This window comes from Serinus canaria, chromosome 2 (genome assembly GCF_022539315.1).
Source record: "Serinus canaria isolate serCan28SL12 chromosome 2, serCan2020, whole genome shotgun sequence".
NCBI classification, from domain to species: domain Eukaryota; kingdom Metazoa; phylum Chordata; class Aves; order Passeriformes; family Fringillidae; genus Serinus; species Serinus canaria.
The window spans coordinates 56,864,331-56,882,494 of NC_066315.1; the positions used below are offsets into that span (position 1 = coordinate 56,864,331).

At 38.7% G+C, this 18,164-nt stretch overlaps 1 protein-coding gene across 1 annotated transcript in view; it reads right to left on the reverse strand.

Moving 5' to 3' along the window:
- The window catches only part of ADCY1 (adenylate cyclase 1), a 144,791-nt gene that overhangs the window by 65,060 nt on the left and 61,567 nt on the right, over positions 1-18,164 (reverse strand). The window contains exons 3-4 of the mRNA XM_009093871.4: positions 14,749-14,867; positions 1,372-1,483 (exon numbers count right to left, since the gene is read on the reverse strand). Of these exons, the coding sequence (XP_009092119.1) occupies positions 1,372-1,483; positions 14,749-14,867 (231 nt within the window). The remainder of the gene's footprint in view (positions 1-1,371; positions 1,484-14,748; positions 14,868-18,164) is intronic.

Below are 18,164 nucleotides of genomic sequence, written 5' to 3' on the forward strand. Positions count from 1 at the left end.
AAGGATATTTGAACTTCTTAAACCATTTAAGCTCTTGCAAATGACTATCTAAAATGGAAGTTCATTTTTATTTCTAAGGTATAATCTATGAAATACTCTGGGCTGAGGACTTGTGTTCTCTATGAGATACTGCCATTAGATCTAGTAATGAATTGGTTACAAAAATTCATGCCTAAACCTTCTATAATTCCATTGCATCTCTACAAGCATCTAAGTTAATCTGCTTTTCTTGGAAAAAAGGGAACACATAGGGTTTTTTTTCTGTTATGACTTGAACATCTAGTGCAAATCAGAGCATAGCATTCCATCAAAGGATAACCCACTTAACTAAGAATAGGTCTTTTCAACCCTAGGACCTTGTGGAGCAGAAGGTTTCTTTCTCCTTGGGGATATTGAGAGCTGTTTATCAAGAGGGAGATTTAGATACAAAATGTCCATATGCTTTAGATCTCTCACGTGGAAGACTGCATCAAGGAGAAGTGAGTTTGGACTGAAAAAATGTGGATGCTATTTATGTCAAGGACCTAAACAAATTTTTTTTTTAGGCTGCTGCATGGAGTGTGAAGACAAAATAGCTAGAGAGTAGAGGAGTATAATTTATGTGGAAGAGTTATTCTCAGCAATGAAAGTTTTAAGGACAGCCAGCAAATAAGATAGATTTGATGAAGCTCTGCTTTGTTCAGGGGAAGACATATTTTCAACATCTTGTTAAATGTAATTTGAAACATGATGTGTGACATTTTCTGGCACAGCAATTCCTCTCATTTCCCATCCAATGGTTCTTGTCAAATTAGGCTGCTTGGAGTTATAGGCAAGGAACATTTCACTCATTTTCTCTTCTTTGGGGAATCTAGCACAATATAAGTGCAACAACAAAAACACAGGTATCAATTTATTATATGGATCCTATTTTGCCTACAATAACCTCTCTGAAAAGCTACCATCATTTCTGTTTTAAGGAGCTCTCTGTGAAAAATTAATTTTACTCTCTAGCTTCCTATTATCACAGAAAGTTTTATGCCATATTGCCAATATTCATATTTTCCATTGTTCTGATTTTTTTGAATGAAGGATAAAATTGTAAATATTGAAAAAAATTCCCTGTTTTGTACAAACAAAACCCATGAAGAACACTGATGGACTGCATGAAGGGGGAAGAAAAGTATATTTAAAAATAGCTCTTATGCTTCTTTCCTAAACCATTAAAAAAGATTGTTTTTTCTCTAGAATATTAAAAAAAAGATTGAAGCTTTAGAAATTCATGACATGTGGTGCCAAATCAGTATATTACAGATTTCTAACATGAATAACTCATGAATCATTTTTCAGAAGGAAAGGTAAATTAAATTGAAATAACAGGGTTGTACTTACTGTAGCTAATTCATCAAATTTTCCAAAAAGTTCATTCAGCAGCTTCACCAGCTCTTGGGCAGTACACTGTGATGCCAAACTAGTGAACCCCACAATGTCAGCAAATAAAATACTGAAAAGAAGTAAAGAGACATGGATAAATCAGTAGAGATCTTCGCATTCTTGTTACTCTCTTTCACAGCACAAATGTAACCCAAAACACAAACTCCTGAAATATTATCAACAAAGTGCTAGTTGTAAAAAAAATTGAAAATACTCAGAAAAATAGGCATTAGCCTGGTGCTGTCAACTGTTTTAGAGAGCTCTCAGACATTTGCAATTGTTCCATACCTACCTGGCAGACGAGGCAAAGCACTTCATTCACAGAGTTCCCAATGAATACTCTAGGAGCATGGTGAACAATTTATTCTCTTTGCAGCTAGGATCTCCTGAGCTAAATTGGTTTCAGAGACAGTTTTAAACTGCTAGAGTTCCACAGCCAAACAGATAAACTCTGTGTGAGGTTTACTACGTACTGCAAGACAGAGGTTAATAACTTCAGTGCAGTAGCTCTGTGGTGTGGTCCTGTGGTCTGTGATGATGCAGTAACTTCCTGTGAGGAGCTAGAATCCACAATGCCAGTTAGGCTAGCATCATTCTCTGCACTGTGCTGCCTGGCTCAGGTAAGTGTCTGGCTTTAATCAGCATTAGCAAGGTTTTAATGTCCAACAGTTTAATCTGCTGTAACAATCCCTGCTAGTCAGTGCTCATCAAGGGAGATATTTGAAATAAGTGCAGGTACCATTGTGAGTAAGAGAATAAAAAATCTTGTGTAAATCACAAAACTCAGGAGAGTATGGTGCTGTGATCCTTTCAAATCTTTAGATCCCTTCCATTGGTAGAAGCACAGGATCAGCTGCAGGAACACACTGCATTTATCTCCAACATCCAGACTAGAAATGCCAAATAATTTATGAAAGCACTAATAAACCACCCCATGATATATAGCCTAGGTATAATTGATGTAGTCTAAAACTTAGTTTGCTTACTGTACGTTGAATTAAACATTATGTACACCCATTCACCTCAGCAAAGGTTCACTCTTAAGATAAAAAAGCAATACTAGAAAAGCAGACTTAAGAAGTCTACTGTTTTCCATTCTTTATAAGCAAGTCTCAATACTTCTAATATGTTACAAAAAATGGCCAATACAACTCCTGACTCCCACCCTACTTCTATAGTTTCATTTAACCCAGTTGTTTAAATCCTTTGTCCACCACAGCAGGTAAGTAGCATATCCCAACACAAAACCAACTCATCCAAAGTGCAATGACTTTGGTCTACTAAAAAAGCTTTACGTTGTCATTTTAATCCTTGGGACAGTGTCTTCACTCAGTACTCCTTGGAGAATGCCTTATGAGAACATTTCTCAAGATGGCCCTGGTTCAAGGAAAAAATAGTTCCATTCCCATGCTGTTTAATCATAACAAAAAGGCTTCTTACAATAAAAAAGTCAGCATTTACCTAATTTTGCTGATTTACGTCTCTGCTATCATAAAAGTGAACCAGTCAAGGGATGGGTAAAGTAAAATGCATTAACAGAGTTCAATAACACCTGCATATTTGCCCAGAAAGATCTAATTATTCTCTTAATTCTTTATTGATGTCCTTGTTGTTTGATGGCCCTAGGTACTTCTGGAAACCCAGAGTTACCTAAGTTCCTTGAAGATTTTCAAAAGCACTTAAATGTGCATCAATGTATTTCATACATTTTGCTTCATGGCTGTTTTTCTTTATGGCCTAAAATCACACCAGAACTTATAAAATTTAAAAAGGTACAGAGGAAAAAACAACAATGACAATTGTTGCAATCCAGTATGTCATGTAGTTTCCTGGTTTTAATTCAATACTATCAGTATGGAGGAGGAGTGTGGATGTTACTTCATAATAACAGCCTCTGATAGCCTCTGTGCCATTTTACATCTCATCTATTCTACACATTTTACATTGTGATTGGTTTTACTTTTCTATTTCCATTTCAAATATGGAGGTTCACTTTTTTTCTCTGTCTAACCACACATAGAGTAACAGTAATCTCCAGCAGCACCAACAACGTCCATTTGCAAAAAAAAAAAAAAACCAAAAAACCCCATGGGATTGGGAGGGGGTAAGGCCTTTGAGGTAATGACAATGTTGTCTTATTACCAAGGTCTTTAGCAATGAGGAACATCTGTTTGCATACAAATCAGAGATGTTCTGTGTTTGTGAAAACTATGTCTTAACAGGTACCAGAGCAACCATTACATCACTAACATGTACACTGATGACAAAACCTCTCTATTAGTGAAAACACAGAGAATAGGAAACAGGTTCCTACATAATCATTCAGTTAAGAAGAAAGTTGTTTTACATATGGGTACCTTAATAGATGAGTATGAGATCCTTGCTAATCCTTTAAACATTTAAAGAATACTTAGTCCTCAGCACTTGATTCAAAACACTGGTCATTGTACAAAAATGTGAAGCTCTTAAAAGTACCCACAATACAGAACTGAACACACCATTGAAAATCTAGGTAAAAATAAGTAATTATTGTATGCTGGGAGACTGATGTTCAATTATGCTTGTGAGATTTTTAATACTGTAGCTAACTACACGAATACATTTTAAAGCCTGTGGAATAGGTTAGGTAATATGATCATTGTTACACTTTCATTTTTTTACAAACCTTCCAACTCTTTTAATACAATCTTCTTAAAATATGCAAAGTATAACTCTCATGTCTGGACATGGCACAGATGGGGAAATGATGTGAGTAGAAGTTCTGCCTTTTATTAATGAAAAATCTCCTTTTTACCACTATGAAATTTTACAATCATAGTAACCGCTGCACTTTGTTGGAAAGTAGGCTGAAATGCCAGTGACTAGACTGGATTTTGCAGCAACAATGGTAAGAAACAGCCAGGGGAGAAGCAGGGGATTTCCCTATGCAAAGTGCAACTGGCACTGCAAGCCTGCTGCTTCCATGGTCTGTTCTCAGGGGTGGCAGTGCAGAGCAGAGCACACACACACAGACCTCTACTATTAAAAGAAATGGCATTGAAACTCAACAGCTGATTATTTTATTTTAGCTGGTCAACTGACCAATTATTATCTTTTCTACTACCTTTTATTTTAGCTGGTCAACTGACCAATATTATCTCTTCTACTTCTTCACCCATCTGGGTCCATCTATATGCTCTTCCCATACTACTTGTACTACAAGTATTGTGGGGCAGCACCAACACACACTCTCATTGCACATCTGAACAAAATTAGGGTAGCATCTTGGTCTGTGACAGGGAGTCAAATCACCCAATTCATGCAATAAACTTTTTTCCCCTCTTATGTTCTGCTCGGTTTTTTGGAAGTAAAGGACAAGAAGGCCTTTATGAGGAGATGGCAAAGTCAGTCATAGGGAATGACAACAGAAATGAGATTTGAATTCTTGCTATGGCCATGAAATCATAATGGTACTAAAGAGAGAAATTATAAGATATACAGTGCCAGAATCCCAGTCATAAACCCGAACTGTTTCCATGGCCAAATGTATTCAAAAATTTTCAAAGTCTAAGTCTCCTCATTGGAACTAAAATTCCCTTTCCTCTGTTTTAGATATATTATTCACACAAAAATACTGAAAGCTTTAAATTTAGGCCATGTCTAACATACTCAGAAAAGTTAAAACAAAGCAGATACAGGAGTGACATCAATGTTAAAGCACATTAATCATTCCTCCAGATATACTAATTCAAGAGCAAAGTACTCTTGCTTCACAGTAATTTCATCTGTAATTGCTATGGAGGTTCACATCCTCAGAGAAGATTAAACCAGAGTAAACTATTTATGCATGAAAGATTCCTCATAATTGTCTGGTATACAAAGGAACACTTCATAATGATTGCCAAGTAATTTTATTTTTAAAAATGTAAATGCTGGCATATATAGAAACAAGAAGTGAGAAGCTACCAATTAACAATTGTTTCTCTTAATGACCAAACAGAGATGAAACTGTTTCTTTTTTAATTCCACACAATTAAACAATTTGATTCCACAGAATTAATAATGCCATTGGGCACTTTGGTGAAAAACCAAAAAAAAACCAATCTCCTTTAAACTACAACTAATAATGAAAGAAGAGAAATGAAAGTGGAAAGAGATGGAAAACAAAGAACAAATGTTACTTTTTCTCACTCAGCACCATAATTTGCATGTGATTCAAACACTGCTCTTCTTTACAAGCGAGGTGAAGGTATTGGTTAGGAGGGCTAGGTACCTCTTACGGTGCTGTGGCTGGGGCTGCCTCACAACCCAGGGCTCAGCAATGATCCATGATCTTGCCTGGCACAGAGGTGAGACTGACTGGACTATAGGTCTCCATATTTTCTGCTTTCCCCTTTCTAAAAATCAGGATTGTATTTCCCTATTTCCAGTCATTAGGGACTCACTCACTTCACCTCACTGACATGCTTTTTAAATATGATAGATGGTGGCTTAGCCACTGTCTGCCAGTTCCCTCAGAGCTCACAGATGAATCTACTCAGGTTCCATGGACTTGTGCACATTCAGGATCCTTAGATGGTCTTGAGCCTGATCCTCTCCTGCAGTGGGCTCAAGGTGTTCATTCTCTCCGTCCCTGTATTTGTCTTTTTTCACCAGGGAGGCATGGCTGGGGCACTTGCTATGGAAGAATGAGGTGTAGAAGTTGTTGAGAACCTCAGCCTAGCTGAGAAAAGAGAACTTTGTGCAGGATAGCCAGGTCTTCTATCTCCTGTTGGTTGGTGAGAGCTGAAGTTATCCCTAGTTTTTCTTTTGCTTGCAACACATCTATAGAAGCCCTTTCTGTTATCCTCAGTATCCATGGTCAGACTCAATTCTATCTGGGCCTTGGCTTCCCTAACCTTGTCCCTAACTTCCCGTACAATTCCCCTGTTTCTTTCCCAGGCCACCTGTCCTCATTTCCACTTCCTGAAAGATTCTTTTTTTGCTCTGGGTTCCCTCAGTAGCTCCTGACCCATCCATGATGGCCTCCTAGCATTTTTTGCCTGATTTCCTCCTTGCTGGATGCATTCTTCCTGAGCTTGGAAGAGGTGATCCTTGAAATTCAGCTAGCATTCTTGGGACCCTTTGCCATCCAGGGCTCTATCCCATGGGACTGTTCTCAGCAGGTCCTTGAAGAGGCCAAAGTCTGGCAGGGAAGTGAGCTTGCTGTGTACCATCCTCACTGTCTTGAGGTTCTTAAATCCCCCCATGTGGTGATCACTGTAGCCAAGGCTTCCTTGGAGCACTGCATTCCCCACCAGCTCTTCCCTCTTGGTAAGCACAAGGTCCAGTACAACACCTTCTTGTTGGCTCTTCAACAACTTGTGTACAGAAATTGCTGTGGACCCATGAGAGGAACCCTGGGGGTTATGTCCTGCTGTGCTGTCCCTCCCACAGTGGTTGAAACCCCCCATGAGGACCAGGGCTTGCGAGCATGAGGCCCCTTCTGTCTGCCTATGGAGGGTTTCATCCACCCCATCCTCCTGACTGGGTGGCCTGTAGCAGATCCCCCCTGTAACATCCCCTGTCCCTGCCCTCCCTCTACGCTTCACCAACAAGCTCTTCTTGGCAGATCCTTATCCTTCCCCAGAGTTCCATACACTCCAGCTGGTTACTGACACGGGGGCTACATTGCCTTCTCATGTCCCTTGCCTGTCTTTGCTAAAAAGCCTAAAACATTCCACTTAAAAGCTGCAGTCATAGGAGCCATCCCACCACGTCTCCACCATGCCCATGGTATCACATCCACACTGGCCTGTGCACAGCCATAGTTCCTCTTGGTTCTTCGCCATGCTGCATGCATTTGTATAGAGGTGTCTAAGCTGGTACCCAGACAAAGCTGGCTCACTGGCTGGAGTATCTGGAGTGCCTTTGCACTGTTCCAGGCATCCATTACAGGTGTTGACACCTGAATGTCAGGACTGGAAGGGATAGGTGTCCCTGTCCCCTGACTAATCTGATTTAAAGCTCCCTGCACCAGTCTGGCAAGTCCCTGACCCAAGAGAGTTTATCTCTTTGTCACATGAGCCCTCTAATCCCTTAGTAAACCAGGCCTGGCAAACTGAGTCCCATGGTCTGAGTAAGCAAAACCATGACTTACCAATCATACCAGGATTTTATCAGTAAATTCACTGGATTAGGAAATTTGGCTAATCTGGTAAAAACTGAAATCACTTTGGTTTTAGGCAGACAAGTTGTTAGCAATTGTATGTTGCAACGGCACATTATTATTATAATATATCCTAGGGGGGGAAATAACCAGTTGAGCAGAGCTTTCTCAAATTTCTGCTGTGAACTTGATTTTAAAGTCTGTGTGATGCCGTTGTGTTTCAGGAGCAGTGTTCTCTTGGGTTAGAGGCTTGCTTGCTCCTATTGCTGCCTGCTTGCTTACAAAAACTGAGAGAACATATGGTGAGTGCTACTGCAATGCAAAAGGGCAGCAGAACAAGAGTAGTTAGAAATATTTCCTTCTGATTGTTTCCTTTGAGATGCAAGGCACACTTTTTTTACTGGTTTTTTCTCTCAAGGTAAAGGGGTTTCTCTTTCTGTGACTTAAAATCTCCATTGCTCCTCTAACACCTGCTCATGGATAACCACAATAACCTCTTGTTGATACAGCTACTCATGGATTAGTATTGTCTTTCTTCTTCTGCACAACCACAGCAAGGCTGAAAGATTACTCTCCAGTCTTACTGCTCTTACTCTCATCTAGTAAATGAAGTGCAAAACTACTGGAGTTTTTAGGTTTTGTTTGTGTGATAGTATTTAGTTATAATTTTTTAATCAATTTTTAATTGATTCCTAGGGTGTAGCTTAAATTCTCCCCACTAAAAATGTGGCCTGTTTTTACAGTCGCCTTCTACATTTCATAGGAAAATTAGTTTATTTTTGACAAAGCAACCCATTTTTTTTAATGAATAATATTTTATATACAAATAGCTTGTTTTAGTTATCAATAAAACAAAATTATTTTAAAATATATATAGTCCAAATATTTTGAAATATGCATAATCTGAAGAAGACAATTATGCAACTGCAAAAGTCAACAATTTTAAAAATAATTTTCTTCAGAGGAGTTTAGTTTGCTGTAGAGCATTTCTTGTTGCAATGTGCCTGTCCCTCTTATCTTATGATACCTCCTTCTTTCTTAATGAAATGCATCTAGATTTCTGAAAACAGGACTTTTTAAAAAAGTACTGTAATGACAATTCTTTCAACTAAAGTGTGACAAGGAATTATATCTACAGTTACCCGAAGGGCTCCTGCTAAACACTACACACAGAAAACACACATAAACTAACTAAAACACAACCTAAAATAAAATTGACATAAATTTTGTATGACTGCATTCCCCAGAGATTACTGCAGCAAAGCACATATGATAGATAATGTGTAAATATAGATTTGTAATCATTGAGATGCTTTTCTTTTGACTGTTCATTCCACTCCTTATTTGCTAATGACACAGACAGGGAGTTAGTGCCCTATCTACCATTCACCATCAATTTTGTGAATGTCACCCAGCTGTGTGGTGTGGCTGACAACACTGGAGGGCAGGGATGCCATGCAGAGGGACTGGATGGGCTGGAGAGGTGGGCCTGTGCCAGCCCCATGAAGTTCAACAAGGCCATGGGCCAGGTCCTGCACCTGGGTTGGGGCAATTCCAAACATGGATACAAATTGAGGCATTAGTAGATTAAGACCAGCCCATAAAGCCAAATGTGTCCTGTTACACATAGAAGGAAATGTGGCCAGCAGGTGGAGGGAGGTGATTCTGTTCTCTCATGAGACCCCACCTGAATTTTCAGGAAATACATGGACTGGTCAGAGTGTGGCTGTTCAGCCTAGAGAAGAGTGGGCTCCAGGGAGACATAGCAGCCTTCCAGAGCCTAAAGAGGGTATACAACAGAGTTGGAGATGGACTTTTTATCGGGGTCTCTACTGATAAGACAGGTGGGAATGGTTTTAAACTAAAACTGGGTAGATTTAGATTAGATACAAGGAAGAAATTCTTCACTAGGAGGGTGGAATGGGAAGAAGAAGTTTCATAGAGAAGCTGTGGATACCCCATCTCTGGAAATATTCAAGCTTGGGCTGGTCAGGCTTTTGAGCAACCTTATGCAGTGAAAGATGAACCTGACTCAGACACAGAGACTGGACCAGATGATCTTTAAAGGCTCCGTCCTACTCAAACCATTCTATGATTTCATGATTCCAGTGTTTAATGGAAGTTTCCTGAGGACTTTTTTTTTAAAGTTACCTGGACGATTTGGTTTGAAACATCAACAGCTCTTTCTAACCTGTTCTATTATATAAATTCTGAACAAAAGCCAAGCAGCAGTACAGTGAGCAAGTTCAGGAAAGGAAACAGCATAAGCAGATGTTTCTCTCCTCCATCACAAACTGGTATGAGTTACATACATCATTATCTCATACTCCTTGACAATCTGAAACATTTCTGTGTTAACAAGCCCAGAGTTACTACTCCAGGACTTTCTGTATTCCTGTTTTCCCCTGCCATGATTCCTGCAGGCAGGCATAGCCAGCACCTGAACAGGGACTGCAGCTCTCCTGCAGCACAGTGGGAAGCAGCTGCACCTGCAGGAAGTGAGTGCAGAAAGCCTGCAGCTTGGTTTAAAAGGTTTAAGCTGCTTCCCAAGCGTGAGTATTGACAGAGCAACTCTTTTGTATGTCACTCTATGAGGCATTCAGAAAGAGAAGTCCTGCCAAGTTACACAAGAGATTTGACAGCTTGTAGGTAGTAAATGTTCAGTTTCAACAGTATTCATTCATGGGCTTTGTGCACTTGAATAGTCCTGCTGTTTTCAATAGAGCCACTTGTATAAACAAGTACTCTACAAAATAAGGACGGGTTGTATGCCCTGTTTTTTATTTTCATTTGGGCCATTTGTTTAATTAAAGTACAACTGACAGTAAAAATGGTATTTAAATGGCACATGGCGCCTCAGAAGGCAACCTGCAGGGCTCTTTTTGCCTCAAAGGTGAAACATAAGGGAAGTTCATTAATAATTTTATGTGTGACTCACTTCAATGTTTAAGAAAAAACTGCTGTCTAAAATTAAAGAGGGCTGTTAAAAATAAAAACAAAGGGAAGCTTTTTTTTTTACATAATAATAGTTTACGAAAACTAGTTCACTGTGAAGTCTTACAAGTTCAGAAAGACTAGATACAGAAGTCTGTCCATAGGCATCACAATCACAGCTTTTTAAAATGTTGGAATGGTTAAGTTAAATTGAAAAATGATTTAAGGTCTAATGTTTTCTGAAAGACAGGACAGACCACAAATATTTGCTCATAAATATCAGCAGATTGTGTTCTGGCTTCAGATTGAGTCTTAAGAACCTCTAAAATGCCACAAAGAATCTTTTAATTAGTAGCTTTGAAATCAGGCAGTGTGTTTCCTCATACCTCCTCTTACAGAGCATCCAGTTCTATTTCATGCTTGTAAAAAGAAGGCTGAATGAAACTGCTGTACCTGAGGCCCAAAAAATTTTTAGCTGTTCAATGTCCACTTTCTTTTTATCTCTTCAACATTGTTTGAGTCATAGAATAAAGCAAGAAGTTGTGTGTTAATATAGGAAGCCAGTCATATCCTTATTTATCCATGAGTTTAAACAGTTTCATGAATATCTAACATCCATTCCAAAAGAGACAACAAAATGTGTTGAGGTTTCCATACAGGGCATATATTTGATCTGAAACTCAATTTGAAATTTTCATAATTGAATTATGGGTCTGTGGAGAGATTCAGTCAGGACTAGGGAGTTTTCACAATGGATGCTGTACCTGCATATGTGATCTGCAAATCTCTCAGCCCTATATGAATAAGGCAAGAAGGAAATATGAATCTTGAATTTTTTAACTTAATCTTCAAAAAAGCATGTCTCCATGTTACAAAACATGTTTCTGAGCACCACTGAAGAGTTGGTCTGTTGGGTAGCCTTTACATGGAACTTGACATCTGGTTCCCACATCTTTCATGGTGTCCTTGTCTGGGACTACCCCAGTACTTGTACTGTAACCTGTGTGCTGTAACACCTTGTGGACTGCATACAGATTATTTCCTTCTGATAAACCACAGATATTTTATTAGTTGTAATTATTTTAGTTTTCTGATTGCTGAGTTTATTGTCCTCCCTGGGCTAATGCTATATCATATGTGTATTAGCATATCTTGTTTTGCATAGTGCATTTGCATTGGGTTACTGGTCTCCATTTAAAACACATACTCTCATTTCTTACTGCACAGTAATTCTGCTCAAATACTTTACAAGGTAGCAGATGCATTACAGGTCTAGGAAGAGCTGATCAAAGCATGACACATTCCTCTCCAAAGCACAGTGAGTTGCAGGCAGTCATTCAACAGCTGTTGGGTAGTTGGTAAAATATTCACCAAGTAATTTATAAACCAGGGAAGTTGCCATGGTTATCTGAAATATGCCAGTACTTTTCCCCAGTCCATCATTCACTCCTTACAGAGGTATGTGTATCTCCACTGTAATGTGCTTTTCTGGGAGGAGGTAAAGAAAGTAGCTGTATGAATGTCTTTTTTTCACATGTAAGATTAAATATTCTTTGCCCTTTTTTTTCAGGCAGCTATTTAGAAGACTGAAACAGATGCTTTCTGATACTTATGAGGGTTTTTTTGTTTTTTTTTTTTTGCTGTTGTTTTTTCAACAGATAAGGAATGGAAAAGTCATGTAATCTACTAATTGCATGCCTGCTTCCTTCAGACTATCTTTTCTGAAGAATACTGCTCTGATACTATCAGGTATTTGCAGGGAGAAAAAGAAAGCATTGCAAAAGGAAAAGTGCAGCTCATTTTCTATTTTCCACTGTGTAGCTTTGGAGTTAAAAACCCCTGGAATACAGAATTATAGAGGGGCTTTTGTTGGTTAGTTTTACTAGCAGCACTTTAAAGAACACTTGATGTGAAGAGGACAATTCAGAAGAATTTAGGAATGATCTCTCAGGTTTACCTGTTGTAGCACTGAACTGCCACTACCCAGAAGAAGAAAAAAAAGAAGAAAAAAAAGTTATTTTCATCTCCTTAAGAAAGCAAAGCAAGCACTTATTATTGGCACTGACCACCAGCAGCCCTGCCAAAGGGATGCTGTAGTGCTGTTCTTCACAGTGGTGTCAGGGTGGCACCTGCTGGGAGTTCTCCTTCATCCTTCAGATCTGCACAGTCAGAAAACTTCTGAGGTGAAACTCTGGCCACAGATTGCTGGGTATTTATTGGACATGACTTCACCCCATTTTTTAATCATTATAATTACAGAGTTGTTTCATTATTGAAATAAAAGGCAACAGAGTTTCTTATAAGTACAGATGGTGAAGGGAGGTCTGCTATTTTCAGTTCTCTTCCCTGAGGATCTTACATGTGACATTAAAATGACCCCATCTTACTTGGGCTCATTTGCCCTAAAAGAACCTTCTTAATGTCAGAGAATTAATTCACCTCTCCAGACAGGGTGTTTTGATTCAAAAACTTTCATGAACTCCACATCAAAGCAGTGAATAGGCCACAAAGTTTTAGCAGTTTTGTGAAAAAAATGTCATGTAGGAAAAAGATTACTCCTGAGGTTACATTTCAAAAAGATCTTAGCAAAAGAGAGGACTCAGAAGCACTATAATCTGCAAAGCAATGCTTTCTAAGATGACTCTAAACACTGTAATGCATGCAGAGACTTGTGACACATACAAGATATAACTATACTAATCATGATGTAATTATCAGCCTTACCTTGACCCTGAATATAAGGGCAACCAACAGTAGCATACATGTGTTTCATATCACTGTGAGGACATAATTTTTAAACACAATTTTTATAAGTGTATTAAGGAATGTGATCACCAAAGGGTCAAAGTAGAAGACGCCTGAGCATCAAAACCTGGCATACCTGAGACTTGATTAGAAAACCTGACTGCAAACAGACAGACAGGTTATCATTCAAAGATGGAAGACTGTCAAGCAAATGGAAAAAAGTGCAAATGGTGTTGGTGAGGAGTGCAATAGAATAAAACCATATGACATAAACAAGGGAAAGTGAAGGAGTAAGACAGCTCACTTAGATTTTGAATGTGTCCTTCAGGAGCTCTCAAGTTATATTTTGACAACTGAGAACCATCAACTGTAAACAACATCATCATTTTCAGCATCAGCTTTGGGGTAGTGTGCACTTAGAACCAATTTTAAACTGATTGTTAAAGACCAAGTTTTGTAAGCAAAATGATGAGATTAATATTAAAATTTAACCATTAACATGAAGTAAATGACTAATTTTTAATTCAGTAGTGTTAAATTTTCCAGCGTAAAACTGACCTAATTTGGCAGTATTCTGAGCACTCCCATTACAGACATCTCTGATTCCCTCAGTGACAGAAATGCTTTTAGTTGCAACAACTTAGTCACTAGGAAGTGCTCCTTGCATATATTAAAGCAAGCTCAATGGGAGGTAGACTAAATCTTGAGAGAAGAAACAGCAGTGGAGGAGGGAGAGGAGGAGGTGCTGAGGTTTACTCCTTTGCTACATGAGTACACCATGCAAATCAAGGCAGCTCTGTGGCATCACTTCCTAACACTGCACCTTGTTTAGTAAAAGGGTGACACCAACTGAACTCCTTTGATGCTGTTTTTGATGTGGAAGCAAGGCACTTGGCAGTGGTGTGATAAAACACAGACAGGTTCTTTAAGGAATTTGTTCTGGAGGCAAAGAAGAATAAAAACTAAGAATGCACTTCAAGAAAAAGCAGTATAAATGACAGCACTTGCACACAGTCAAATAATGAACAAGAGCAAGAAGTAGAACTGAGCCTTAGTCAATAATCTCCGGGGGGTAATGCTCATGTGATGTAGACAAATACACATTTCTTTACGTTTGCATCACACTTTCTTTTTGTGTTTCCATGCTATTACCTAGGAAAATCTATTACTTTAGAAGTAATTAATCTTACTATCAAAAAAAATATAAATGAGCAAAAACTACCATGCAGAATAAATACTCCTGTTCACCCAAAGTATAATACAGTCCAAAACCAATGACTAGTCATTTGGAAAAAGCTGTCAGTCTCCCAGCACCACTATTCTAAGACATTTATTGATTCAGGCTTATCTCCTGAGAAGATTATTAAATCTTCCTAGTGCACCCTTTCTTCTACTCTGTATAAATGATAAATCTTCACTTTATTGCTTGTTTTTTTCCTCTGAAACCTGAGTGCAATTCAGTTCGTCACTGTCCTTGTACTAAATATTCTTAGTTCTTTAGTTTATTTCATGGGCTTCATCAATCCTACCTAACATTGTCATGCCTTTGAATGTAAATTTTGTGGAAAATCCTTTCAGGAGGCTTCAGGAAGTCTTCCTTCATTTCCATTGCAACATTCCTGGGCAAAAGGCTCATCAAGAGACGTTCCTAAAAGAAAACACAAGAAACATCAGTTTTGTGGTATAGTGTGTGACCATTTTTCAAAGTTTTAAACCAGCAAACTGGAAAATCTTCTCTTAATGTGCTTCCTTAAAATGTCTGCTGCATAAAAAATACGAACCATTTCTCTCAAACTCTTGCAAATTGTGTGGGTGTCTTCTTCTAAGTCTTCTGCACTAAAAAAAAAAAAAAAACAACTAAAAACAACCCCCCCCAAAAAAAAACCAAAAAAAACCCCAAAAAACAAACCCCCACAACAAACCAGAAGAAGCAAACCAAAAAGACCAGCCTCAAGAGCATATAATTGTCCATATTTTTGATTAACATTACAGTCCTAATAATAGCAACTTACTTTATTCTTAGCTGTGTTTATCTGTCTGAGAAAGACTTCCCAGGATCATTTGCTATCCTTTTGTGTGTTCTATTTCTTCCTGGATATAATAAAAGTGTTACATTACAAGGACTATGACAGCCAGTTATTAAGCAATGAGAGTAGATGATGGATTCAGTGGAACAGTAAGCACAGTTTTAATGGCATCTTAGCCAGTGTGGCAGTGTCTTTAATGAACTGCATCAGTACCAAACCCTGGCTAAACACATCTTCTTGCTACTCTCACAGAGAAATTTTTAGCTCAGGTCACTGACCTGCATAAAAAGAGTCTCTAATATTGTGGATCTTGTCAGTATTGACTATAAAGGCCCATAAAGTTTTTCCACATATTCTGGCCCATTCACAGGTACCATCTGGAAAATCTGCAGCCGCTGTTCTTAGGTGTTGTAAGAGGTCCATAGATACCTACTCAAGATACCTACTACATGCACACTTTCATTCATTGCATTTTCACCCAGAAAGTGCTTGCCATTTAAAATGCATTTCCAAGTTTCTCCATCAGACCTGCTAGTTTCAGCTATGGCAACAGTCTGAATGAACTCAAATAACCACATCTGATCTGATTCAGGAATCTCAGGTTCCAGACAACAACGGATGAGGCTAGGAGCAAGGAAGGTGTACCCTTGATGGAAGAGGATTAGGTCAGTGAATAATTAAGTAAACTGGATAGATGTAAGTCCATGGGCCTGGACAGGACACATTCACAAGCTCACTGAGTGAGCTGTCAGATGCTGCAGTAAAGCCACTCCTAACAGTCAAACATGGTGACTGGGAGAAGTGATACAAGACTGCAGAAAGAAAATGTTCCTTCTCTAGCCAAAAAGGAGGATACAGGGAACTGCAGGCCAGTCAGTTTCACCTTGGGTCCTGAAAGTGATGAAGGATCTCATCCTGGAAACCAAGGTGGTTAGACCAGATGACTTCCAGAGTGCCCCTCCTGCCTCAACTATTCTGTGCTTCTGTTATCTGACAATCGAGAGCCACTGTGAAAGCCACATCTTGCAGCTGCAAGATGTCACAGAAGTGCATATTTTGGCTGAACCTCAACCTTCTTTTTCTTTAATCAACATTAAATAAATAAGGAGTAAAAATTAACACTGAGAACAGGGTATCAGCAAGTGCTACTATGTTGCTAACATGCCCACATTCACCAGATAAAGCCATTAAATAATACTCAAAGTTTATTCAAAGGGTTTTTATCTTAACAGTTCCCTCTGGAAGACACATTGAAAGAAGTAATAAGTTAAACTCTGCAGAACTTCCCTGGTGACCTTTGAACTAAAGTTCTGTCATGTGTTTGTGGTGGTCACATTGTCTTGAGGCTAAGGACTGTTAGCTAACTCTATTTCCTACTCTTATATATACGTGGCAGAACATTCCCTCCTGCCACAGAAGAGCTTACCTGCTATGTCTGTCAGCTGGTGCATAGCTCCAGACATTCTCCCCCTCACAAGAATTGGTGACATAACCCAGGCTGGACAGATGTTGAGCAGTGAGTTATCTCTGGCACCGGGGAGGCGAGATCCCCAGCTGACAATAAATATATCGACTTGAGAGTGAGATGTAGGGAGATAAGCTAGGAATTCCCAACTGTGAGACACTTTACTTTACTAACTATAAAAGCTATAAAAATTTTCGTGGAGGTAAAAGCATCTTACACACATCCTGGAAATGTGCAGGACTCCTCCCACAAGTTTGGATGCAAGTTCTGCAGCTACATTCCTGGGAATTGAGAGGAAAGATCCTATGGGTGCCCCATCAGCAATTGGATGGTAAGCTACATGGAATGCTAATCAACACTATTTCTTTGCTAGCTGAAATATTAGGTACCTCAGCTGTGCACTGTGTGTTATCTGGTAGTAGTGTTTCTTTTGTTTATCCTGTGTAGTATGTCATCTGTTAAAGCCTTATGTCTGTTAAATTTCTGTTAATTAATTAATTAATTAAATTATTTTTAATTAAATAAATAATTTTGTCATAGACCTAATCGACCATTATTAAGAACCTGTGAGAGAGAGTGATCTGGGCTGCAGGCTACCCCCAACAGAGCCACTGCCAGAAATCTGAGTCTCAGGCAGGACTTACTTAAGCTCTCCTCTACATTTGTAACAATGCACACCAAGAATATGGCAAAGAATATTATGGACTTCAATATTTGTTGACACTTCACACATATAGCCATTTCTAATTAACCAAAGCATCTCACATCACTAAAAAATGGTTATTCACTCTAAATTTTATGTTGATTTAATTAAGTATACTTATATTTCTGCAGCAGAATTGTATTTGGGTAACCCAAATTTTGGGTTACAATCCAAAACAAGTATTTTGTCCCTAGTGGATCTTACAAAGCTCTGTGACTGCTACTAAGTGTCCTAAAGTTGATTTACTGTGTTAAGAAAAATAAACTGGGGTTATAAGAGGAGCTGACCACCTCTCAAGCAATAGAGAACCCACACAAGAGAGGAATTTGGACAGATGGTTAAATTCTCTGATGCTTAAGATGGCAAAAGTGATGCTGGAATTTCATAAGTATTGCTCTGGATAAGAAATTTACAATGTCTGATAAGGACTAAATGTTTTCTGGAGCTTCTCTTGCAGTAAACACATTTAACAAGACCTTCACCATTTTGCTGAAACGGATTAGTAAAATCCAAGACTGTTAAGGAGAGACTGGGTTCAGACTTCTGTTTCCTAGAAAGTTAAACTTAACCAGACAAACAAGCAAGCAAAAATTGTACCGACAGACTCTTCCAGAGAGCAGTGCTGACTGAATAGTTCTATGGCCTGCAACCACAATTACAATACATGAAATAAAAGCTCACAGATAATGTCTGCAGTGCATGGCAAATAACCTGCAATCCAGGGAAGTAATAAGAATTATTGCTTTTTTT